This window comes from Nanorana parkeri, unplaced genomic scaffold, assembly GCF_000935625.1.
Source record: "Nanorana parkeri isolate BGI_ZX_2015 unplaced genomic scaffold, ASM93562v1 scaffold2021, whole genome shotgun sequence".
Taxonomy (NCBI): Eukaryota; Metazoa; Chordata; class Amphibia; order Anura; family Dicroglossidae; genus Nanorana; species Nanorana parkeri.
This window is the reverse complement of record NW_017308289.1, coordinates 37407-62820: the sequence shown is the minus strand read 5'-3', so window position 1 is coordinate 62820 and position 25414 is coordinate 37407. Positions and strand designations below refer to the sequence as shown.

Below are 25414 nucleotides of genomic sequence, written 5' to 3'. Positions count from 1 at the left end.
CCAAAGAGTATTATAATGTTAAGTCCAGGAAATTGTGATGGCCACTTCAGAACCTTTACTGAAGGGTTGACTTTGCCTTATGTTTTGAATCATTGTTATTTTGGAATATCCAAGTGCAACCTATGGGCAGCTTATAAGCTGAAAAATTGTTTTTCTTCTTTCTTTCTTTTTTTTTAAATATGCTGCATTTTTCTTGCCTTCAATTTCTACTAAATTTCCTTTTGCTGCTGTAACTCGCAGAACCCCTCAACAGCAGAGATCCACCTCCATGCTTCACAATAGGAATGATGTGCTTGTCTTCATAGGCCTATTGGTATCAAAATGATGACACGTATTTGCCTTGTGCTGTAAAGTAAATACTTCCAAAAAGCCTAAAATGAACATTTTAAGAGTTTTATTAAAGCATTCTTTTTAAAGTTCAAGCTTGAATTGGATGGGGTTATATTGCAGTAGCAATGTCCTATTCAGTTCTGTTGGACATTAATGTGCAGTCACTGCTAAGCTGTTTTTTTAAAATGAAAGTTGAGTTACTGTTTAATCATTCACAAAGGTAGTTACCACTCCAGGTCAGTCCACAGAAACCTGCTGCAGCTTAACCACTTCCAGCTCCGTGTGGTGGATCTCCCCTGATAGATCGCAGGAGAGATCATTGGACCCGGAGGTGATGTGCATTACATCACTTCCGGTGTCACTGGGCACAGTCTCCGGCTCCTGGAGCCAGAAGAAGAAGCTGGTGAAGCAGATCTCTGCTTCATCAGCTTCTTTGGGGTCCCTAGGTAACATTAGGGGTCTGAAAGACCCCTGATGGCTCCATAAAGAGGACCTGTCACATTATATTTGCCATACTTGATAATTGTTTGTTAGCCCCCTATGCTATAGCAATAAAGCTGAGTGTAAAAAAATAATAATATTTGTAAAAATGAAAGTAACATAATAAAGAATGCAAAAAAAATCCCCCGCCCCCCACATGCACGCACATACAACGCAAACACGCGTCGGATGCGCCTACGTGCAAAAACATAAATTGTGCCACACATGTTACATATCGTCGCGAGCGTCAGCGTGAGAGTAATAATTCTAGGCCCATCAATCACTGTTGGCACTAAACTGATGAGCCGTAAAAGCGTTTAAAGTGTTGCCTATGGAAAATTTTGGTTATTGTAGTTTATATTTTACCAAAAAAGTGGGCACTATATTCTGTTTCTGTGCACTCAATTTCATTTTAGTGTATTTTATCCTAAAAATACTGGTTTGATAAACATTTGCGCAAACACCGCGCCACATAAAAAATGTATCCGTGCACAAACCAGTCCTCGCTGCATAACGCTTTATTTGAATTCGATAAAGTTCATTGGAACTCAAGGTTAACCTCTGACATGTTTCACATACTTCAAAACATCAATTAAAAACTTGCTAGTAGCAACAATATATAGTATCTAAAAAGAAATCATAAGTATTGATTGAATTGTACAGACAATATGTAACCTAATGTTCCACCTGCTGTTAAAAGAAAAAAAAAGATAAAATTGTTAAGCAGCAAGAAATGGGTCCTGACCTGTTTTTTGGGTGCTGACTTTAATCATTACACTAAAAAGCTTAGGGCTGTTTAACCAGAACAAAAGTGTTGTTTTGCTGAAAGTCAGACAGTGTACCGGTTCCCAGACTATATACAGTAAACCTATTCTTAACAACCACTCTGACCTCTGCCACTGCACGTACTGTGAAGTAGTTCCTTTTTTAAAGATCCACAGAGGTCACCACAAAGACTCTGCAGACCAGTTGCAGTCACTTTCTAACACCTTAGAAACACCTGCTTTATGTTTACTTTAGAGGCCTGGTAGGCTGCCAAGAACTTGTAATAGGAACTTTTGTGCACCTTAACAATGAATTTCTCCACAATGCCTTGAGCTACAGAAGTGAATTTGGATTTGGTTTAAAGTGGTCTTACTGCTTGCGCAGAACATCTAAATACTCCGTTTGCATAGTCTGGGCACGGGTTCACTTGAAGTATTGCTACCTATAGTTTTTATTCAAATGCTTTAAATTAGTTATTACCTAGATTACAGCATTGCTTTAGTTCAGTGTGAGAAAAATAGTGTCTGATTTATGTTTCTTTATCAATTTAGATGAAGCTACAACTCTGTTCCGTGCCACAACCTTGGCAAGCACACTCATGGAGCAATATATGAAAGCTACTGCTACCCCATTTGTTCATCATGCTTTGAAAGACACCATTTTAAAAATAATGGAAAGCAAACAGTCTTGTGAGGTAAGTAAATGTGTACCCACGAGAACCAATTTAAGTTATGCCAATTTTGTAAAATGCATCTAAAACACAAGTGTATGTTAAAATAGGTATTATCCCTTTGACTAGCTAGCAGGTATCAGTATACATTTTTACAGCAAAATTCAGTTTAGTTTTATTCATAGTCTTTTTGATTAAAATGCCATTTAGTTTATCTGAATTGTTTTAGTTGACTAAATATTATAAGATTTCAGTAGATTTAGTCGACTAAAATCTAATGGGTTTAGTTAGAGTAATTTCTCTAGAATTTCCAATTTTATTATATACTCCCGGAGTAAACATCTGGTAACCTGTTATTACTTATGGTATTAAGGTTTGAACATGCAATACAGACAGATTGAACTGTTGTGATATATAACATGTCTTTTTATTTAACTTAAAATTAGAATAAACCACGGCTTATAAAGAAACAATACTATTGAGTATTTTCAACAACGGACCAGTAATTAGCTATGCATTGATTATAACAACTTGCAGATGACCTTCTTTATTCTTTCAAGCAGAAGTGCTACTCTAAAATACTAAAATGAAAAGCTATATTGGCTGTAATGCCATTGCACCAATTACCTATTAGCCGTCCTTTCAGGATGGAACTGGAAGTCCAAAGAGATCAGTTCTGATTGGATCTCTTCCCAAACATTTTGTCCTTGTTTTAGTTAGGTCACTATAATGTCAATATATTTTCGTTCTAGATTTAGTCATCATAACTTGGTTTTTATCTAGTTTTAGTCACTGAAAAAGTGTTGTTGACGAAAGTTATTAGTCAACGAAATGAACACTCTTCCATGTCATGGCAGCCGAAGAGTTAAATGAGCTGGGCACCCCTCTGTTGACCAATCTATACTGGACTTTTCCTGTACATTCCACCCTTGGATGTCCCAGCTCCCTTCAAAAACATACCGTTAACATGTAGCTCCTCAGATGGCATATTATATGTGCCATATAAAGAAAGTGGCGACATCCACAGAATTACAGACCGTTTCCAAGAGCAGCTAGTTATTATAGGACCACAAAAATCAACCAATTTGGCTATATAAACGCCAAATAACATAAAAAGAATATGCAAAGTTTCAGGTGCTTACTAGAACCAAAACATTGGCTAATAAGTGATGTTTGTAGGACAATATTGGACCCTGTTCTTTTAGTGTATTGGCTGTAGGGGGCACAAGCTTCTTTCAAAATATATTACACTAACTTTCCAGAGGTTTGTTCACCTTCATTTTTCTGAAATAAAAATCACGGCCATGCAGATTAGTTCTATGCCTGCATCACGTCTTTTGGAACTTGGTTTGGCTTTATCTGAAGAGGTGGAATGAAATATTTGTAGTTTAAAATGGAAAACCAGCCAAAACCTTTTTTCCCCCCCTTTTACGTTTTACTGTAGGGAAAAGATTGAACTTCAGTTTGGTTTGTACTCCTCATTTTGACCCTTTTTCAAATGTCCCCATCTTTCTTCTACCCTGTTAGCATAGTTTTTAAAACACATCAGTTTCAGGTGGCTTTAAAGGCCATGAATCCGGAAAGCATAATATTCCATTTTAATAGGACATTTTGCAAAAGTTATGTAGAAAAAAAAAGCTGTGACAAGTTATGTTTATGTAGCTTATTCATGCACTTCTATACAAGCTTCTATTAAGGGTGTAAGGGTGCATCTGATTGGCTGCAGTCACTGGTCAGCTGAGATCTGTCAAATTGACTTTTGTTGAAAGGGGATTGTCCCAATGGGGCCAGCTTTACACCAAATGTTTATACATTGTCTACTGCCTGGGCATCTGGTAAACCTAGGAAATGTATCCCTCTTTCTTTTTGGTTTTATTCAGTGCTCCTTATTTTGATAGATGGTGTCATAAAGCCATTTTGCTTATTAAAAATCAGGGACGCAGAGGAACTTTACATAAACTAGAGCAAAAAAAAGCTAATTTTAGCCAATATAATATTAAACCTTAAATTGACACTACACTCGGCAGTTCAATTTAAAAAATATATTCTCAAATCATCTCTGAATTGGTGCTGACACTGTCCTTCCTTCTGGAGGGTGGCTACTTTTGTTCCCCATGGTGCATGTGTGTGTTTATAAAGTAGTCACAGCTCCAAGCTCACTCCCGTGATGGACTACAATCTCACGTTTAGTTAGCCATTTAGTAATTGAAACTATGAAATTATAGTCACAAATAAGATACATTTTTCTTAATAGTTAAGGTACTTGAATGCATTTTTAAGATTTAACTCCCGAGTATATTGTCAACAGCTGTTCTTTTGTCCTAGCTTGCTTTGCTCCAGTTTGCATACAGGAGCCACAGTGACATCATTGCACAGTTGGACTGTGTGTGTATTACTGTATTTAGCTAGGTGTCACTGTGTGTGTTTACACTCTTTGTCCTATAATAGATAAATCCTATCAATAATGATTTCCCAACATTTTGTATGTTGTTTATTTGGCTTTTGTGAAATCCTACTGTTTTTTTACAGTTAAATCCTTCAAAGTTGGAAAAGAATGAAGATGTGCACACTAATTTAGCGCACCTTCTGGGCATACTATCTGAATTGGTGGAGAAGATTTTTATGGCAGCAGAAATCCTTCCACCGTAAGTCACCATTCTTTTTGTGTATATTTGTAATGCTATCTATTAGAGAAAAATAAATGACTTTTGTATGCTATGAAACTTGGATGTTTTCCCTTTTTACCTTCCCATCACTCTCGGTAGTTAATCCCTTTGGTTCTCCACTTTACGTTACAACCAGGTAATAACATTTGAGAAAACTTCTCTTAGCGGTTGGATAAGATCTCGTACAGCAATTCCCGAGAACTGATTCAAAATAAGCTTATTATGTGGTGTAAATCCGTTTATTAATATGACATAAAAACAATACAAAAGTGCAAACGGCACTATAACAGTTGCTTGAAGGATCAACTGGTTATGCCTTGATTGAACCATAACCAGTTGATAAAATTGATTTGTTCAAGCAATGCTGTGTGCTCTTTCTACATGTGAGTGGAACAGCTTTTCCTGCTTGCTGGGTAGAAATGAGTGATTGTGATTAATGTATATTGAGCTATTCTGATCAGTACATAATTATGAGGTTTTAGGAATGCTTGTCAGCACTCTGTTGCAGACTATGGGTACAGAATAATAGATAGGTGCTGAACATCTTTGAGTGGTTATGGAAGCTACCCAGCTTTTCGAGCCACTGATTAGGGACCAATCGAATTTGAATAATTTATTTTTTAATCCAATGTTTTTTCTTGTGTTTTTATTTTTAACAGTACTTTGAGGTATATATATGGGTGCTTACAGAGATCTGTCCAACAAAAGTGGACTTCTAACACAACTATGAGGACCAGAGTTGTTAGGTAAGTGACTGTACTATATTTTGAAGCAATTATAAAACTGTACATAGCAATTAACTTTTTCAGTAGATTAATAATGAAAACCTACATTTAAGTAATACTGTGGCTAGGCTATGGACATTCAAATATTTCCATATACTTAACCAGCAGTATATGAGCTTTAAAACAAACACTTGGTGACCTCAGTAGCTGCAGCTGCTGTGGAGTAATTCATCCTCAAAGTTTGCAAGATATGCAGTGAAATTGTTCAATAGAAAGCTGGCAGGTTGCCAGGTCATGGTAAAAAAGAGGAGCGGGGGAGAGCTGAGCTGCTGAAATAAGTGTTTCTGCTCTAGACATTGAGAATAACTTAGTGAGGGCTTGTTTAAAAGCAGCCTTGTCACCTTGCTGCAAAAATGAAACATGGGCAGCCTGTTTAACACTTACCTGTCTGACAGGTGGTGAGTCAGATCTGGCACTTACTGGGCCGTCCGATAGTGCTGGCTGTTAGCTGCTATAGTGTTACTGTGTTCTAGATTTATTATAGCAAGCTCTCTATTTCTATCTTTATTAAATGAAATGCTTAATCCGGACAGCAGAATGGGTCTAAAAGCAATGTATTAGTTTGTTAAAATATTAACATTTTGAGAACTTGAAATAAAAAGAAGTTGCGTAAATATCTAGTTTAGAAGAGACCCAACCTTAGAAAAACGTTACCGTTTCTGTATTTTATGATGTTCCAATGCCACTGACATGACTACATGCAGCATGATGAATGTCAAGGGGAAAAATAGACTTGTGTCCTCTGAGACTGAAGGAACCATCCAGCTTTTGTCTGCGATATAATTTTGTACAATGTAATGAGTAGGTAAGGCTTAGTGCAAATAATTTCCCAGTTTCAGATACTGAACTACATAGTAGTAAGGCTAGGTTCAGACCTGAGCGACACCCAGGACGCTCGTCCCGGGACCATGCGATCGTGTGCTGGTGCACACAGCGGTTGCTGCACGACCCCATTGATGTCAATAGGGTTACAGCCACGGCAAATGCAAAAAAAGGTACAAATGCCTTTTTTTTTTTGCTCCACACAATGCAACGCTTTTTTAGCCCAGATTGTGTTCAATTGCACGGGCGGAACCGCGGTAGGAAACCACCCGGCGCGACTGGGGTGCCATTAGACAATAATGGCACCTGCAGTGCGATCGGCTTTGGCGGTCAGCAGTCGTCCAGGTGTGAACCTAGCCTATTTGTCCCATTGCAAAGATATGAGGCGAATCATTTGCAGGTCATGATGGTGACACAATTATTTATAAGCTGCCATCATGCTTTTTATTTAGACTGGAATGCTTAAAATATTTTAATTGCTGGCAGTTTCATGCAGCCTTTACAAATGTGACTTTTAGCTAAAATATCGGTGTCTGTCATTAAGTTGTCAGTTCCTACAACCACCTCGGCTGATGTGCTTTTCTGTACATTCCAATGTTCTGTACACACGAAACATCACCCAGTGAAGGCAATTCCTGGTCTTTGGGGAGGGGGCTTGTGCACAGGGTATTCTAGTGCTTTGGCTGTAGTGTGTAAAAACAAGTTTTTTGCCTTAATTGCTAGACATTGTTGGCCTTTAGTTTTTCACCATCACTAGTATCAATGGGTCCTCATTATATCATTATCAGTAGCTACAACCTAATCATAGAACTTTAGAAATAAGTGGCAATGTTGCCAGCTATGCTAGTGGGCATTGCTTCTTTCCCTTTTATAATATTTATGTAAATTTAAAGTTTTTTTTTTATTAATCCTCTCCTGTCTGTATTTTCAGTGGCTTTGTATTTCTTCGACTAATCTGTCCTGCTATCCTTAATCCAAGGATGTTTAATATCATCTCAGGTAAAGGAAAAAATAATCCTTAATCTGCTTGCCTTAGTGTTGCAAATGAATTGTATTGTAGCATGTAATGTAAGAATGTGTTGCATTTGTCCTGTTATTTATAGTGGGTAGTGTTGTTATTGACAGTGCCCAGGACTTTGTGTATTTCCACTTTTGCAGTCTAATTTGAGAGAACCCCTCTATATGTTTATGGGTTGCTATTCACAGCATGCCAAACAATATACCTTTTTAGATGTGATGTTGCAGCAGGCAACATGGCTGATTGCACGAGTACCTTCACAGTGATCTGTTCTTATAGAAAGACTTAGGACTGAAATTTGAGGATTGTGTTTCTTTCATTAACTTCATTTAACATGCATTGGAGAAGCCAAGGTTGTAATCCTTTAACCCCTCACAGCCCCTCCTAACATTGCAAAAGGAGAAGCAGGTAGACATTTTAACTCTTAAGTCAGAGTTTATTGGCTTCTTAAGTAAAAGCAATTTAAACTGCAGGAAGCTATTTGTAATTTTCTTTTAGCTTATCCTATGTGAATGGAAACATGTAACCAATTTACAATAGGTGTTATCCCAATTTGGCTGTGAAAGTGGAAATATATTTTACCTCTAGACAGACCTGTTTATATTAGAACTGTAATACCAACTTAATTTATAACTCCTCTAAGATCTCAAATATAACTGTGCTGCTACTTGGCAACCAGTGAAGTTCTCCTAACACTGCCACTAGACTAGGCCAACATTATTTAAAGCAGAACATATCCCTTACAGCAGTGGTTCTCAACCTGTGGGTCGGGACCCCCTCGGGGGTCGAATGACGATTTGCCAGGGGTCGCCTAGTCAGAAAAAAAACCATAGGAATGCATAGCTAGATTCCTATTGGCTATTTCACTTTGCAAAAGCCAATAGCAAACTAGCTATTGCAACCGCCCTCTGATGCTGCCAATCAGCAGAGGGGGACCTGCAGTTCTCCATCAGGTCCCCTTCTAGTGATTGACAGCAGGAGAGGGCGGGTGCAATATGTATGTATTCAAGCAAAAAAATATGTAAAACACACCTCTAGCTATGCATTCCATTTTCCCGGTCCGCAGCTGCAGAGATCGGGCAATGTCTCAGTGCCTGTGATTGACACTGCGCACTGTCAGCTTCCTGGCGGGCTCGGCATGTGGAGCTGCGAACACGCCCGAGCCCATCCCTATCAGTGACAGTACTGCAGAGTATGTACCTCATACGTTATATAGCCACACACTTTAAATCCAATTATTCTAGTTCCAGCTGCAGAGCCCGGTCCGGTCTTTGCCTATAGCAGTGGTTGTCAACCTGTGGGTCGCTGTGCAAGGTGAGAGTCCTCCTCAGCTTTCTCCTAGCACAGCAGTGTCAGTACTCCTACCACGCCTCCAGATGTCGCTGCAGCAGCCGCGTCATCCCTAAATTTTACCGTTGGGAGTCACCACAACTTGGCAAATGTTACCAAGGGGTCCCGGCCCTAGAAAGGTTGAGAACCACTGCCTTACAGCCTAGGAAGGTGCCATCTTAACCTCTATTTGAATTGCCGTTGCCATGGTGCTGCGCATGTGACAAGCTATGACACCAGCCATTTAAGGGTTTTAAAGTATGGTTTAGAACTGAAATAAGCACATTGGCAACTTTGACAGGTGGCATGCCATAAAAGTAACTGTTTTGGGAGACATTGGTTAAGTTCCTTCTTTAAGGCATGCAAAAATGTAAATCCTTCTCCTTTCCACCAGCATGCTACCAAGACCACCTCTAGTTGTAGGCATTAGAGTATGATTTGTATGTAAATGTGATCAACATGTATCTGTTAATTGCTTGGTGCTTGATCTCAAATTATAAGAAGATCTTGAAGAGATCTGCAGTCACCTGGTGCTGTTTATCTTAAGTTTACTTGCAATGACCCCAAGGAAAATAACAACATGATTTCAGTGAAATAACACAATTAAAAAGAATGAAAAATGATGATGGGTTACAGAAATAGCAGGCTCTGTCTCATGTTCCGTGCATGTCAGGGAGAGGGCCAAACTTGCAGACTGCCGAGTTTCGATATTCTAAAGCTGGCCATACACTGGTAGATTTTTCAAACTAACATTTGTACGAAAGTTGTTTCTGGACCATTCAACGATGCCATCAGACAAATATTGTCTGAAATTTGGTTTGATTATCATTTTGACTTAACATTCAATTTTGTAATACATTAAGTTACCCGAAGGAAAACCACACGCGCTGTTAGAAATTATTTTAGAGAAACATTTTCCATCCTGATCCTTCAACTTTTTTCGTCAATGTGGTCAAATTGATCATTGATTTGACCCCATCAACTATTAGAAAATTATAAGAACGTTCTGAGAACAAACTTTTTCAAATAAAATTCTCCTGGTGTTTGGCCAGCTTTACAGCCCTCTCGCCAGGCATGGTGTGAACTGGTTAATGCAACAAAAACTTGCTCTTAGCTTTTCCAAATTTTTTAGGCAGTCCAGAATCTTAATGTATCACTAAACTTATTGAACAGAGCAGCTACTGCTAATTTTATTGCCCTCTACAGTAAGCAAGATTGTTGGTCTATGAATTATTTTTCTTGCCTTTCCTGCAATCCAAATCATTTGATATGAAGACTATACATTCATTTCGCAATACAATCTGCTGAATTCACAGGGGTCAGTCTAATGGGAAATCTCTAGGCTTATGAATCTAAATTAAATGCACAAAACTAGCAATGAATGTCTTTGCAACCAAAAAGTACTCCTTTCTTTCATGTCCATTTAGGGACACTGGAAATCATATACTGTCGGGTTATACTGCTGTCTACAGGAGAATTGGATACTGGCAAACAACAAAAAATCTGTAGGCCTACCCAGAATAATCCCTCTACTCAGCATGCCTCAGTTTTTGCTTGTGACCTGAGAAAAGTCTAACCATTTTTTTTTTGTCAGCTTTTTCTTCGATACTTTGTTAAACTTTTTTTTGTTCAGTCAAGATTCCTTGCTACACCACTGCTTGAGCTGGTTTCTATATGTCAGCTATTGGAGTGCCGCACTCTGACCTCGTTGGATTCGACATTGCGAGTCCAGTCCAGAACTGATCTTCAAGCTCTGCGTTCCACATTAGGCACTTTCTAGACCCCTTGTGGTAAAGAGTTGGCTGCGCAGCCCTTTCCAGGTCCAAAACTTTGCTGCAGCGAATTTCCCAGTATGAAGTCTCACTCTGTTAATAGGCCAATCAGGATGAGCATTGAGAGCTACCTTCTTATATGCATCATTGGGCACTTTTTGAATATTTCTCTACCACCAGTTATACCACGGAAAGGATGAACACTGAGGGATTGACCGCTGACGTCATCCACTGAGTGGAGTGTCACATGTACTCCACACTCTCATGTCATTTAGCATTGAACCATTACCCAACTGCTGCACTTTCTATGCAAGAGAAAAGTGGATCTGTGATCTCTGTTCTGTTCCTACTTGTCTGTCTTTGGGCACTCCCAGTTTTCAAATCCTAAGCAACTACTAGCTGCCGCCAGGCCACGCCGGGGAGGAACCAGAAGTCTTGTTGCTGCAAGACAGATTGGATTCTGTCCTGGGCATAACTATAAGTTCCAGCCTTGTCCACCATTTGCAACCCAGGTGTGGACAGTTGGTAGGCAGACCTTCTCAGTTGACAGTGTCTGGACCCTCGTGAGAATGGTCTGTATACCAGAAGGTGCCCCAGCACTTGTGTCACAGGTCTGGAACATTGAATGTGGACCTCCTGGAGTCAATGTTCAACAACAAACTTGACAGGTTTATCTCCAGGTGCAGATATACTCTAGGGGAAGCAGGGTATGCTCTGGTGGCTGTGTGTGATCAGTACACACCAAACTATGCCTTTCCTCCCCTTAAAAACTCCTTCCATGTTTTTACTACATTATTGAGATGGAGAGCATTTTGGTGATCCCTATTGATCCGGACTGGCCAAGGTAGATTTGGTACTCTGACCTGATCCATCTCCTGGCAGATACTCCATGGGCTCATCCAGATCTTTTGTCCCAAGGACCAGATTACCATCCTGCTTTGCATGTGCTAGATTTAATGGCATGCTTGTTGAAGCTCAGGTCTTGAGGGACATCTTTGTATTGGTTATTCCCACACAATGCTAAAAGCTAGGACATCTAGCTTCCACAAGGTCTACCATCGCACATGGAAGACATACAGTACTTTGTTCGGTGCAAGAGAAAAAAACTTTTCATCACACAAAATTTACTGTGGGAAGATTCATGTCCTTTCTGCAAATGAGCCTGGGTCAGCTTCTGACCCTTAGTACCACCAAGGGGCATATCTCAGCGCTTGGGATCTTGTTCCAGCGACTTCTAGCTTCCCACTCTTTGACTAAGATACTTGTGCAGGTTGTCTCTCATGCGGCTTCCTCTGTGCATTCACCGATGACTCCATGGGATCTAAATTTGGTCACTTCAGAAACTGCATTCCAACCTATCAAGGCTATTTTCCTTTGAAGTCTAATTTCAAAGGTTGAGTTTCTTGTTGCCATCACTTCTGCAAGACATGTGTCTTAGGTAGTGAGCCAAGGTGCTCTTGAGGGCTAGAGTCTCGTTCCTTTTTATTGTGGTCTTGGCCTTTCACTTCAAACAGGCCATTGGTTCTTGGGCTTTTTGGCAGCAGACTTCTGTTTCCCTGGATTTGCAAAGCTGCAACCCAGTCTTCTGTTCACCCATTCTCTAAGTTCTATCAGGTGGAAGTTCAGGCATCGTCTGATGCGACCTTAGGGCATATGAGTCTGGCAGCTCTTTGCAGCAAGCAAAACGGCTGACTCCAAGTTTTTCTGAGTTCCTTCACAGTGATAATTGCTATTTTGCATTGCTTTTATGTGGAGGCTTTGTGCATTTAAAGGAAAAGTACTTTTTTTTTTTTTAAACTGTCTGTGCTCATGTGCTTTGATGGAAACAAAAGGAAATAAATAAGCACATAATTATGTAATTACAAACGCTTGTATTATAGCTAGTACTTGTCCATTTTTCATAGGGATTACCTGTATATTATTCTCAGAAAGCTAATTTTTACTGGATCAATATTTATTCTCTTATAGATTCTCCTTCTCCAACTGCTGCAAGAACGTTGACGCTGGTCGCCAAGTCTCTGCAAAATTTAGCAAATTTGGTTGAATTTGGATCCAAAGTAAGTAAATAAACAGCAAAACACATTTGAGACAATACAGTCTATCTAGACCCTCGGCGGTTAAGAAAAAAATAAAAGGATAATTTATAGCAACCAATCAGATCTAGTTATTCTCCGGTACTGCAAGTTTTTTAAAATTCTTCTTACTAGGGATGCACAGATACTAGCATCGGTATCATTCTGAATACCGAGTATTTGGGCCAGTACTCATACTCACCCAAATGCTACGATACCTTCCCCTATATCGGAACTGCCAGTCAGAGGAAGCTTTCCTCTGACCGGCAATGCCGTAGGGGAACATGGAACTGGCTTCCTGGTCAATCGGGAAGCCGGGAGGCAGGTCATTACTCGCCACCTGGCTTCCTGATTGGCCAGAAAGCCAGCACCATCCTGATTGGCCAAACAGCCGCCTCCAGGCGGATTGGCTGGGAAGCCGCTTTCCCGGCCAATTACAATCGAGCCAGGCAAACAACAGGAATCTTGACAGCATGTCATTACGTGCTGCTCGGCTTCTTGATTGCCCAGGAAGCCAGCTCTATTCCAGCGGAAGCACCAGTATTGGTTATCTCTGTATTGTAGTTGTACCAAAAGCAAAATATCAGTACTCGATACCGCCGAAAAACTGGTATCGGTGCATCCCTACTTCTTACCAAATAGGTAGTCTTGCGCACTTTTCCTTTTATCAGTCAACAATTTAAAAGGCTGTACTGCACAAGTGTGTGAGCTTCTAGACTACCATAGTTTTGGAATGGAATCGCCTGTTACAGTTTTTTAAACCTTTGCCATTTTCTTCATCAGGAAAATGATACTACAGATGTATGTATCTCCATATACATATGCTACTTAAAAATGCATGGATGCAGATAAACTGAGTTTGTATAAGACAAAAAAAAAAGTAGCATACAACTTTTAGGCTAGGTTTACAAAGAATATGGATCCAATGGCTGGACACTCCTGGTTAGCTGTGTTGGGATGTGACAAATACTATTGCTCCAAACCTGGTCTTATCTTCAGTATGTATTTGATGTATTAAAATCCGAGCCATACGTGCCATACACTATGCAGTTGTTTTTTTTTTTCTTTTTACATGTAACCAGGTTTCAAAACATCTGAATGACTCAAAACAACCTACCACCAACAGTTTCTATCGAACCTGTGAAACAATTGAAATTCTTGGCAGTTTTCCTATTTTGTTGCATTCCCACCTGGAATTAACATGGATTTTTTGGGGGTTGTATCATTTGATTGTTTACAACATGCCTACCACTATGAAGATGCTAAATATTTTTAATTGTGATACAAACACGAAATCAGACAAAAAAAAACCCAGAAAACTTCAGTGTGCATAACTATTTACTCCCCCCCCAAAGTCAATACTTTGTAGAGCCACCTTTTCTAGCAATTACAGCTGCATGTCTCTTGGGGTATGTCTCTATAAGCTTGGCACATCTAGCTGCTAGGATTTTTGGTCTGGGCTTTGACTAGGCCATTCCAAATGTTTCCCCTCTAAACCACATACTAAGCAGTATGCTTGGGGTCAATGTCCTCCTCGAAGTCTCAAACCTCTATGCCAGTCTCAGTTCTCTGGCAGACTGAAACAGGTTTCCCTCAAGAATTTACTGCTTTTAGCTCCATCCATCATTCCTTCAATTCTGACCAGTTTGCCAATCCCTGTCGATGAACTGCAATTTTGCAGTGCAGGGGGTTCCCCACTGCAAGGGTCGCCTTTTTTCCAGAAACAAGGCGACCCAGAATTCAGGGTTAAAAAAAATCATATTTTTTTACCTTGATGATTCCAAATTGTGGCCTGCAGTTTCCTTTTTTATTATTAAATTACAGTGTGCCATAACGGTTTATAACAATCAAAAACATTTTTAACACCCTAATTTTTCAAGTTTACTTTTTATTGGAATGTATGCAGTTTAATATCTCAAAGTACTCTGAAATAAAACTAAGGAAGAAATAAACAACTAGAGATAAAAAATAATAATGAATAATTTTGCTTAAATAGTTTTCTACATTTTTGACTCAAAGGAGCCTCCTTGTGCAGATAATCAGCTGAAACACTCAAACTTGTTTTCTGATTGTGTTGTGGCTTTGGGGTTGCCAGACTTGTTCCTGTCAGGGTTTCCTCCAATTTCCAAGTGCCTTTTGATGGTGTAGGCAACTGTACTCACTAGTCTTTCTTTAAAATTTCTACAAAAGAAAGACCAGCACGTTTAATAGTTCTAATGGTCTGCCTAGCTTCCTTTTGTTAATTGCCATTTCCTCTGCATTGCAAGAGCAATACACTACATCCTGCAGTGCAATATTGTCCAAATAATGGTTGAGTGTACAGTGACATTTGATTTTGTACTCTGATTTTTGTACAGTTGGTTTGTAAGCAGCAGAAGTTAGGACAAGAATTGTTAACAAGTTTCAAGGTTCAAATAATTTTCATTGCTGCAGAAAGGTTTTTAACCCATTGCTTTTTTAAAGAGAGTTTACTCCTCTTTAAAAAAAAAAAAAAAGCCTACCCCTGTACTGCAAAGGTTAAGTGCTTGTATTTGCCTAAGGTCATAAATAAAAAAAGGTGGCCCGAGCTGGCCGGCTATCACATCACTCCCTCCTGCCTGTCTTCTCCTAAGCTGCCGCACTGATATGGATACGTGTCATGGCCTCCTATAAACAATGGACGGAATTTATCAAAACTGGAGCAGACAAAATCTGGAGCAGCTGTGCATGGCAACCAATCAGCTTCTCTCTTCAGTTTGTTAAGATTTTAAATTAAAGAGAGAAGCTGATTGGTTGCCGTGCACAACTCCTCCAGATTTTGTCTGCTCCAGTTTTGATAAATTCCCTTCAGTGTATAGAGTGTGATGACTTGGGGACCTCAGGGACAGAGTCTAGCTGACTTCAGGTTGTTACACTTGGGGTTTTTCCCAATTCTTAGGGTACTTTATCCCTTTGGAATGTTATACTGGGAGGCTTTTCACTGCCTTCAATATCTCCTTACGAGATTGGTTGTCTAGGCAGGCAACCTCAACCTCCATTACTTGAACTTGCCCTACCTGCTCCAATGATTGGAAATGTGAGGCTTGGGCCTTTTTTACTTAAAGGAGAACTATGAGGTGAGTGCTTTTCACTCACCTCATAGTTCTAGCCGACCTGTGACAATGAGACTGTCACAGGTCGGCTCAGTAGATCGGGAGGTGAGCGAACACATACCGGTGTTCGCTCACTTCTCGATCCTGTCACAGCTCTCTGCCGTGACAGGGGAGGGGCTGGATTCCCCCCTCCCCGATCCTCCAGGGCTGACTGGCGGAATGGACGGGGGAGGGGGCGGGTACAGCTGGCTCTGCCTCTAGATAGGCAGAGACAGCTGTCACTCATGCAGCTGGGCAGATCTCGACATCGATGTCGGGATCCGCTCCGGCGTCTCAGTATACCGCGAGCTGTAGCTCGCGGAATACTGAGCTTAGGCTAACGGGAGGACGCTAGTTTGTGTCCTCCCGTTAACTATGGGGAGAACTATGGGGAAAAGCCCTGACCCCATAGTTCTCCTTTTAAAGACCAGCTTGTCGTCTTCTTCGAACCTGTTCTGTTCAATATTCCCTCCTTTTTTTTGTCCTGGGCTAAAGTCCTAGTGTTCGTATTGTTGATCACTTCCTGTTGTTGGGCTATTCTTCCTAGTTAGCTAGTTCGTTGTTGCACCAGTTTTGGGTGGATATTTTAGCTCATGGGTGCAGCTTGTGTGGGCTCTGTGTCCCCTTGGGTGGAGCCATTTCTCTTGGCAGTAATCTCTCTGGTCTTGGTCTAATCATAAGATTGATCCTCTGTAGCCTTCCTTTGGTTGGTAGCAGTTACCTTTGTCCTGCAGGGAATTTCTTCTGGCTCAGTTTTTGGCATCGGTCCTTCTGGTTGTCCTCTGTTTTTGATGGCTCCATCTCTGATCTGTTAGTGGTATTGCCCATCTCTCAGTTTGGCTGCTTTTGTACTTCCCAACTGTTTTTGAATCCCTGTGTCCCTTAATGGGCGATGGGGAAAATAAGATTGTTGTTCTTACCATAAATCTATGTCTTTGAGTCTATTGAGGGACACGGGTTCCACGCTAGGGCTACAACTAATGCTTATTTTCATAATCAATTAGTTAGCTGATTAATTTTTTTGAAAGAATATTTACTCGATATATTTGCTTGAATAAGCAAGACGATACATTTCCTAAGATCTATTAAAACAGGGCCAGACATCCATATACCAGAGCTCTATTTATAGTCTTACCTAAACACAGCACAGCCTGGTCAGGGCCTTTCTCCAACAGCTCATCTGCTTTGGCCAAGCACAGTAGCCTGTCATGTCAGGTGTATGGGTGGAAGGCAGTTTGGCTCCTGATTTGAAGTGATGCCATTTTACTTTTTCAATTATTCATTTTATTTAATAGATTTAAACTTAAGTGATCATTTTTCTTTACTTTGCATGGATCAGGTGGGCACATTTGCTGTTCTTAATGCACTCATTAATGTTTAACAGAAAACATGAATGGTTTATCTCCAAAAATATATAGAAGTTGATTTTCACATATCCTGTAGTTGCTTCCACAAAATGTTAGCAGAGCAAATTGTAACCATCTGCCCGTACATGACTGTAGCAGGAAACTGGAATATATTATTTAAAATAGAGATCTGCCTAAAGCAACTGGGCTCCAAGTAATAAGAATATTGCTACACTGATTACGTTTAAATTCTTAAAGCTATCTGAAGATTTGCAGCTGTGCATAGTGAAATTGCCTTTATATCCTAAAATTCTCTAAGAATCTGTAACAGTTTTGGCAATACATGCAATAACCCACTCCATTCCTATAGGAGCAGTCTAATAGCAGTTGTATTACAATGCATGCATTGGAAAAAGACATATGTATGACCGGGTGCTAGAGAAAAGTAATACATAATAAAATAAAATATATATTTTTTTTTTATAAGAAAATGAAATCAGGGTTCCTTAAGTCCCAGTTTGAAGTAAAATCAAAGCCCAACCAAACTTTCAACTGAAATGGGCTAAATATAGTATATTTAGTGTACATTAAAACAAAAAGTGTTCATAATCTTATTGTTTTTCTTTAAAAGGCCGTCACAGCCTGAGCAGGAATGTCTGTCCCTTGTCATGTTGTGGACCCAGACCCCGTCCGAGTCACACCTACAACTCTACAATCAGTAAATGCTTCCTCCTGCTTGGAGAATTCTAGCTCTGAATTAGCAAGGAACGTATCAGACTTGTGCTGAGAGATCTCTGCTAATACACAGAGCAAGGGTCCTTCTATGCAGCATGCTTGCGCGGGCAAGATGTTTAACTCTTTCTAAAGACAAAAAACTGTAAGGATTTATTTAACTGATATAAACTGAACGTTTACTTGGGCTTTAATAAAAATGTTACAGTATATACTTTGTTGTATTGAAGTTTTGATCTTGTGAGGACAACATCAGAGTGAAATATATGGGATCTGGGTTACCACAACATGACACAATGGCTTATCTGTGTTTAAAAAAAAAAAGGGCTTGGTGTAACGTAGGGCCGGTTAAGGAGAAGCAGCAGACTGATAAAGGACAATTCTTTTTACATTTTATATATGAAATGAATGTGATTATTTTAATGTAAATAACCCTTTCCGTACGATCATCAAAACAAATCCGTTTCTATTTTTTAAATGGATGGTTGCACAGGGACAGGCATATGTGCATGCTTGCAGGCTCTGCTTACTTGTAATAGCATGCTGATTGATTCTGCGCCTCCTTGAATGCAGATACAATGCTTAGATGGTGTATACTGTTACCTCAGTAGCTGTTTAATAGAAGGTGCTGATCGCAGTAGTTAGAGAGAAAGGCAGCCACTAGAGTGAAAACCTACAAATCTGTAAATGAAATGCCCTCCTGAACAATATGGAACCTCAAGAAAAACAAAATGATGCTGTGAAAGTACGTTTGTTTACCTGTAAGATGTCATACAAGTGGGACCTTACCACATCTTTTGATATTCTTAAATTGTATGAAAAGCCAAACTTTACATGCTACTTTTTTGTTTAAGATGGAGTAGGAATGGATTAAAAATCCTATAAGGTTTATTTATGTTGTTGCCGATGCCCCTCTGGGGAGATTTCCTTTTCTGTACATGCAAAAAGAAGTGCAAGAAAATCTCTCCAAAGTTGTCACAGGATATCCCCATTAAAGGACGACTGTAACATTTTGTATTTCATCTCCCTTTTTGTCCTGACGCTGATGGTCACCAGGACTAAATAACCTGTAGAAAGAGCCTAATCCTTCCCTACTTGGCTTTGCATAAACTTTAAAACGGAAGTTTTATTTTTTATACAGCACCACTCACATTAGTTACCTTTTTAATGGTATGCATCCCTACTCCTTCATGCTGCTGCTTCGAGGCAAAATCCTCCCTTCATGCATGGCAGATCCTGTATTCATCCGCTCCTCCTCCATTCACAGAGCATATCGCATTGTGGAACAACATTGGTACAAGCTCTATGAATGGAGAAGAGGCAGGTGAGCAGCTCGGTTCTAGCTCACTGATAGTCACTCTCGGGTGTATTCGGTGACACGACGTGATTGGTGCTGTATACTAAACCAAAGAAAAATACAGCTTTTAACACGTATCTTATGTGAAGGTTGACTTACCAAATAGTAGATTTCATTATTAACTACATTATTGTTGATTAATATATGCTAATGTGCAATGCAAAGCAGCACCCCAATCATTCTTTTAGACCATCCATCCCAATTATTATTGGCAAACAGTGTGTACCATTGACGGTTCAGATTTGATGCACTCTTAGTATGCACGAAGTACATAATACAATCTAATAACAATTCCTTTTATTCTGGTTGGCACGGGAGGGACATGATGCTGCTGTGCCACAAAGCTGCGTTTTTTCCTCTGGAGCTGTAAGAAAAAAAGCTTTATTTTCTACCTTTTAATCTCCTAACTGGTAACGCTTCTGCACTTGCCATTGCATGATCTCCATTCCATTGTAAGTGTAGTCCATCTCTCATCTTATTTTGCCACTCTCACTGTACTGTAGCCACTAAGCAAAAAAAAAACCTACCAGGATATCAACAGAAATCTATCATTCTAAAGTTGTTCTTTATCCAGACAATAGAAATGACAGTCAGTGCTTGCTGCAATTGGACCGTTCCTTTGTACTGCTGTAAATGAGAGCTCTTATAGTGCAGCTGAATCTACTGTGAGAGAGGGTTCAATGTCTGTGTATCCATTGCTTTACTGTGAAGTGCCTACAGCAGACATGAGGTATACTGCAGATACCACATATGTCATTTAGACACACCTTGCACGTAATCCTAGTACCCTGAAAGGAGTAGTAGTCTTTTGTATTACATTTTTTTGGAATCAAATGTAAACTTAAAAAAATAGTCACAAATGTCAAATCATTTAAGTGAGATTCATGACAGCGGACCTCTTCAAATGGTGGAATTGATATTCTGAATTATTTCCAAATTTGTGGAGTTCTTTCAATAAGGGAAAGCCTAATGGGTTCCTATATTGAGTCTTATTTATCAACTTGTCTCACTGCAAGCACATTCCTATTCACCCTATGCTGAAAGAACGACAACTGGATGACAATGGCTTAAAGGCCATTTCCACCTTTGTAAGTGATCAGCATTTATTGTGGTAATGAAGAGGTGCAGTGATGCAGTATATGTCTGCACACTTTCATGACTCACATTGCTGGTTCTTCATTTGTTTTATGAAGGTTTTATTAGGCCTGAAACCTAGAAATTCAACATTTTCTCCACAGGAAAATCAGTCTGACTGCAGAGGCTGATTGTAATGCAGACTGTAAACAGCTGCCCCCCTCCCTGAACACCAGCTCTGTCTTTATATACCATACACTGTCCAGGGGGGCTATACACACATTGCTTGCACAGCACAGAGTCAGACATTTGCATGAGACTATGAAGAGGAAAGCTAAGTTTCTGTGTTCATATACATCAACTGCATATGCCTGCTTCATGTTTACTCGCTGTACATTGCTGGCATATGTTTTTGCAAAGGTGGAAATGGTTGTTAAATCTGTTTGGTGACTGTGGAGCACAAAAGCAAGATCTTATACAATGCATGTTGATAAATAATGCCCATCATATCAGACTGACACCTCCCATGTGAAAGCAGATTCATCCCTGACATCTAGTGCAAAGCTTACGGCGCAGTTTTCAACCGTTCATCTTCAGTCTTTGAATTGGTACTCTGTAGAATGGCCTGTAGCAGTCTCTTGTGTGGCTTTTAATGTGAACTGATTTAGCTGTATGGTGTAAATGTGTAACTTGTATGTCTAATGATTCTGTTCTTGCCACACATTTTACACTTTTCTACCATTTCTCGCATCTTTAAAATGTTTTGTATCTTTCATTTTTTAATTGAATGGCGGAGCAAGAACTGTTTGTATATGTTTGTAGATTTGAGAATATTTGTGGCACACACGTTTAAAGGGTTTCTTCAAGAGTTAACCAAAGATGCCCCTCTGCTGGAGAACACAATGTCTGTCCCTAGCTTCAGCCTACCTCAAACATTGCTTTAGTTCAACTCTGATACTGCTGCCCAACTAGTGACATCATTATTTGACAGTCAGCATTATTAATTGTAGAAGATTAACTGAATTCTGTAGAAGAATTGTCCCCTCTACATTATGACACTGGCTTTGTGGGGAGCGGGTTTCCAGCAAGGGTTATATGTGTTTATTCTGGAAAATCCCTTTAAATGTGACAGGAGTAGCCTGTTTGACTCACAGAAATCCATTATTGTGGCAACATTGTAAACTGAGGTGTATTCAAACATTTTGTGTTCCAGGAACCGTACATGGAAGGTGTAAATCCATTCATAAAAAGTAACAAGCATCGTATGATCATGTTCTTAGATGAACTAGGGGTGAGTACATGTTCTCAGAAATCCTTGCCTGCCTTTGTACTGTATTTAGCACTCATCTGGCTGAAATAACATTCCCATCTGATTCAAGGTGTAGAGTATTCATAGAGCCATCTTTTATTGTAATGCTTTATCACCTTAAAAGACCACACATTAACATACTATGCAGTAATACTCTTGGGGTTTAAAGGAGAACTGTGGGGAGAGTGAAATGTACTCATCCTCTGAGAGCCGATGTGTGACGCTGCAGCTGTCACACATCGGCTCTATGAATCAAGACCTGAGCAATCACAAACCGCTGATCGCTCAGTTCAGTCTTCTCCCGTCTCTGTTCCTCCAGCGATGACTGGGGTGGGCACCGCTGGCTCTAGAGAGGCAGAGCCAGCTTTCAATCGGGTAGCAGGCTGCAGTGCGGCTCTGAGCTGTCAGCATGTAGCGGGCAATAGCCTGCTACATGCTGAGTTTTGGGTCACAGGGTGACATTAGTAATGGCTTGTGCCCGCTCCGAGGCTGTATTTGCAGTGTTGAGCTGCCTCAAACTCTGCTTGAGCCGGGGAGGTGGAGATGTGGGATCTGGCAGGCAGTGTCAGTCATCTACTGCCAGGTCTCCGGAATGCTGCCTCAGGCCCCCACAAGCGCAGGACCTCGGCAGCCGACCTGATTAAAAAAAAATGTAAAGGGTCGGTATCGGCCTTTAGTATCGGGGCATTTTCAGGAGTACAAGTAAATGCCCGGTATCTGGACATCCCCACTCGTAATACAGTATGTGGAGTGTTGCTGCGGTGATCACACAAAGACAATAGATTGACTTGTATTTCTTTTTTATTATAAAGGTTAAGGCTCTAAGGCTGCCATCCTGACCCTGGCTTCATCTACCTAGTAGATCGGTGACCTACAACATCAATGCAAAACAGAGGTTCTGGCTTTACTGTTTGCTTGTTCCAAGTCAGTGACCCAATAGTTGGTTGTATCCAGGGTCAGAGTGATGGTCCCAAAGGCTGTTGTGCGACAAAGACCTGGACTGTCAGTGTCAACGTTTAATTGGCTTATCTCATTGAAGTCATCATCTCACTCCTGGCGTTCAGTGTCTTACACTCTAAAACTCTTTACATTTGTGTTTTATACTTTATATTTGTTTTATCTCCTTTAGAATGTACCTGAACTTCCTGATACTACTGAGCACTGTAGGACTGACCTGTCCCGTAACCTGGCAGCTTTGCACGAAATGTGTGTGGCACATTCTGATGAACTCCGAACCATCAGCAATGAACGAGGAGCACAACAGGTACTGTGTTAAAGTCTAAGGAACATTCATGTTTCTATGATGGGTATATTGTGTGTGTTCATACATTCCATATAAAGGTGTGTGCGCACAGGGATGATCAGTGGACAATTTCAGGAATCATGCATTGATGGATGGAGATATATTTTGTGTTTACATTAAAAAAAGCACACACAGAATTCAGTAGAGGAAAAGCAACAATTTCATTTTTCGGTGGAGATTGATTCAAATATTGTGCGTGCAAAAGTAAGATGCTGACAGCCCACCGTTGTCATTGGGGCTGAGCAGCAATGACGGCAAAACATCAATGCAGCCAGCAAGCCTTGGGAAGTGTGTTTTATTTTGTACATTTCTGGATCTGCACATCTTGTGAGATTTTATTGATGACCGGTATGCAAAATTCCCCCTTTCTATAGAACACAATGGTTGTCGGAAACCCCTCCACCTGACTGTACAGTGCAGCTTCAAGAGAAGCACTGTAGCTTAAGGCCCCATTCACACACCAATCGGCTGGCACGTACAGCTCTGTGCGGGGCCGTACCAAGCAGCTCCCGGGAAGGACAGGTGCTGTGTGTGATTAGTACGCAGCCCCCGTCCTTCTCTATGGGGCTACGCGGCCGTACGCCCCCCTACACTCACCTCAATTGCAGGTCCAAGGGGTGCGGATGATCGTATTCATACGCCGCCGGAATGGAACATGTATGCGTCCCGGCCAGAAAACCCGCACCCCTTGGACCTGCAATTGAGGTGAGTGTAGGGGGGCGTACGGCCGCGTAGCCCCATAGAGAAGGACGGGGGCTGCGTACTAATCACACACAGCACCTGTCCTTCCCGGGAGCTGCTTGGTACGGCCCCGCACAGAGCTGTACGTGCCAGCCGATTGGTGTGTGAATGGGGCCTTATAGTCCAATTACATGGGAATTTTCTGAGGTTCGCTGAGAAATGTACAATTCTGGCGTGTTGTAAAAGGATTTGTTGGTCCCGTTTTGTAGTACCATGTAATAAATGTCTGTTTCTTCCTTCCTTCCAACAGCACGTCCTCAAAAAACTTCTGGCAATCACAGAGCTCCTCCAGCAAAAACAAAACCAGTATTGTGTATCAAACAATACCAGGTAGCATATAACTGCATCCAGCTTGCATGTGAACACCTGGAAATTTTCTTCACAATATCACTTCCTATTGCTCTTTCCAAAAATAGCACAGAATATCCACATGTGTCGTGTCGTGTGGGACGGAATGTGTGCGCCAGCAGTGTGGAGATGGGCGGTCTCTGAAAGCACGGTTCACACGCGGAACTGACATGTACAGACCTCTGAGCCTTTGTCTGTTCATCTAAAGAACTCCAGTTCACTGCATAATGCCAAAGTCTACAATCCGGTGGCTGATGGTGGACGCAGTCTGCTACGCGGCAGCCATTTATAACTGGATTACAAGCTATTTTTATACTGGTATTTCTAAATGGTTTCTGATAGTATTGCTTGCGACTGTTCAAACAACCTGACGTACTTTGATTGCCCAAACTGACAAAGGAACAAGTGCTATTATTTTTGTGTACTATCTTTCTGGGATCATATTATGAAAGACTTTTTACGTGCCACTGATCTTCTATGTAGATTTTTTTTTTTCCCCGTTCAAACTATGTATAATGAAATGCTTTTGTAAAGTGTTTACACTATTGATTTCATTCAATTTATTGTTGTATCTGATGTGCATGCATTAAACATTTTGTAAAGTATTTTGTTGTTTGTTCTATTAAAGATCACATTATACACTCCGATTTTAGCCCTACAATACTGTGTAAGGTTCTCTTTAGGGCTTGGTCTATTTCTCGGGTGGTATTTGCTCAGCACTTATTATCTGAAATCTGATTGGGCCTTTATAGTGACTGATGGTTTACCACACCTACTCAAACAAAACCCTCCTCTGAAGTGTTTTCCCAAACCAACACAACAGGATTCAGTCTGCTATGTCTCCCAACTGGGCTCAGTAGTTCCTCCTGACAACCTCCACGTCACTACAGAACTCATTGGTGATATAGAGGTCCGCTTTTTTTGTAGAGGACCACCCTGTGCTACCAAAAAATGCACATCAAGGGCATAACAATGTGCAGAAATAGATGATTTCCTCTGCTTAGTAGGGCTGCAGCTAACTATTATTTTCAAAATCGATTAGTTAGCCGATCATTAAGTTCAGTTAATCTGATTAAAAAAAAAAAAAAGCTCCAGTGATGGACTACTAGTTTGTATTGAGATTGTAGTCCATCACGGGAGCAAGCTTGGCGCGGTGGAAGTAAAAAAAAAAAAAGTGTGGTGTGCAATATAGTACATTATACAGCAGCGCAGTGCAGAATACCAGCAGCTATAGAGGAATACAGCAATAGTACATTATACTATAATGTACTATTGCTGGGATCAGTAGTCCTCTGTAGCTGCTGATATTCTGCATTGCGCTGTATATAATGTATTATTGCTTGGCTCTGATGTATTCCTCTATAGATGGTGTTATGCTCCATTGC

General features: G+C 40.5%; 1 protein-coding gene across 2 annotated transcripts in view; it reads left to right on the top strand.

Moving 5' to 3' along the window:
* Positions 1-24673, top strand: part of RASA1 (RAS p21 protein activator 1) — an 86436-nt gene extending 61763 nt beyond the window's left edge. For both annotated transcript variants that reach the window (XM_018572410.1, XM_018572411.1), the window contains exons 18-25: positions 2127-2269; positions 4775-4890; positions 5571-5657; positions 7450-7517; positions 12606-12694; positions 21542-21619; positions 22767-22901; positions 23932-24673. In XM_018572410.1, the coding sequence (XP_018427912.1) occupies positions 2127-2269; positions 4775-4890; positions 5571-5657; positions 7450-7517; positions 12606-12694; positions 21542-21619; positions 22767-22901; positions 23932-24015 (800 nt within the window). In that variant the 3' untranslated portion in view covers positions 24016-24673. The remainder of the gene's footprint in view (positions 1-2126; positions 2270-4774; positions 4891-5570; positions 5658-7449; positions 7518-12605; positions 12695-21541; positions 21620-22766; positions 22902-23931) is intronic.
* Positions 24674-25414: the final 741 nt, after the last annotated feature.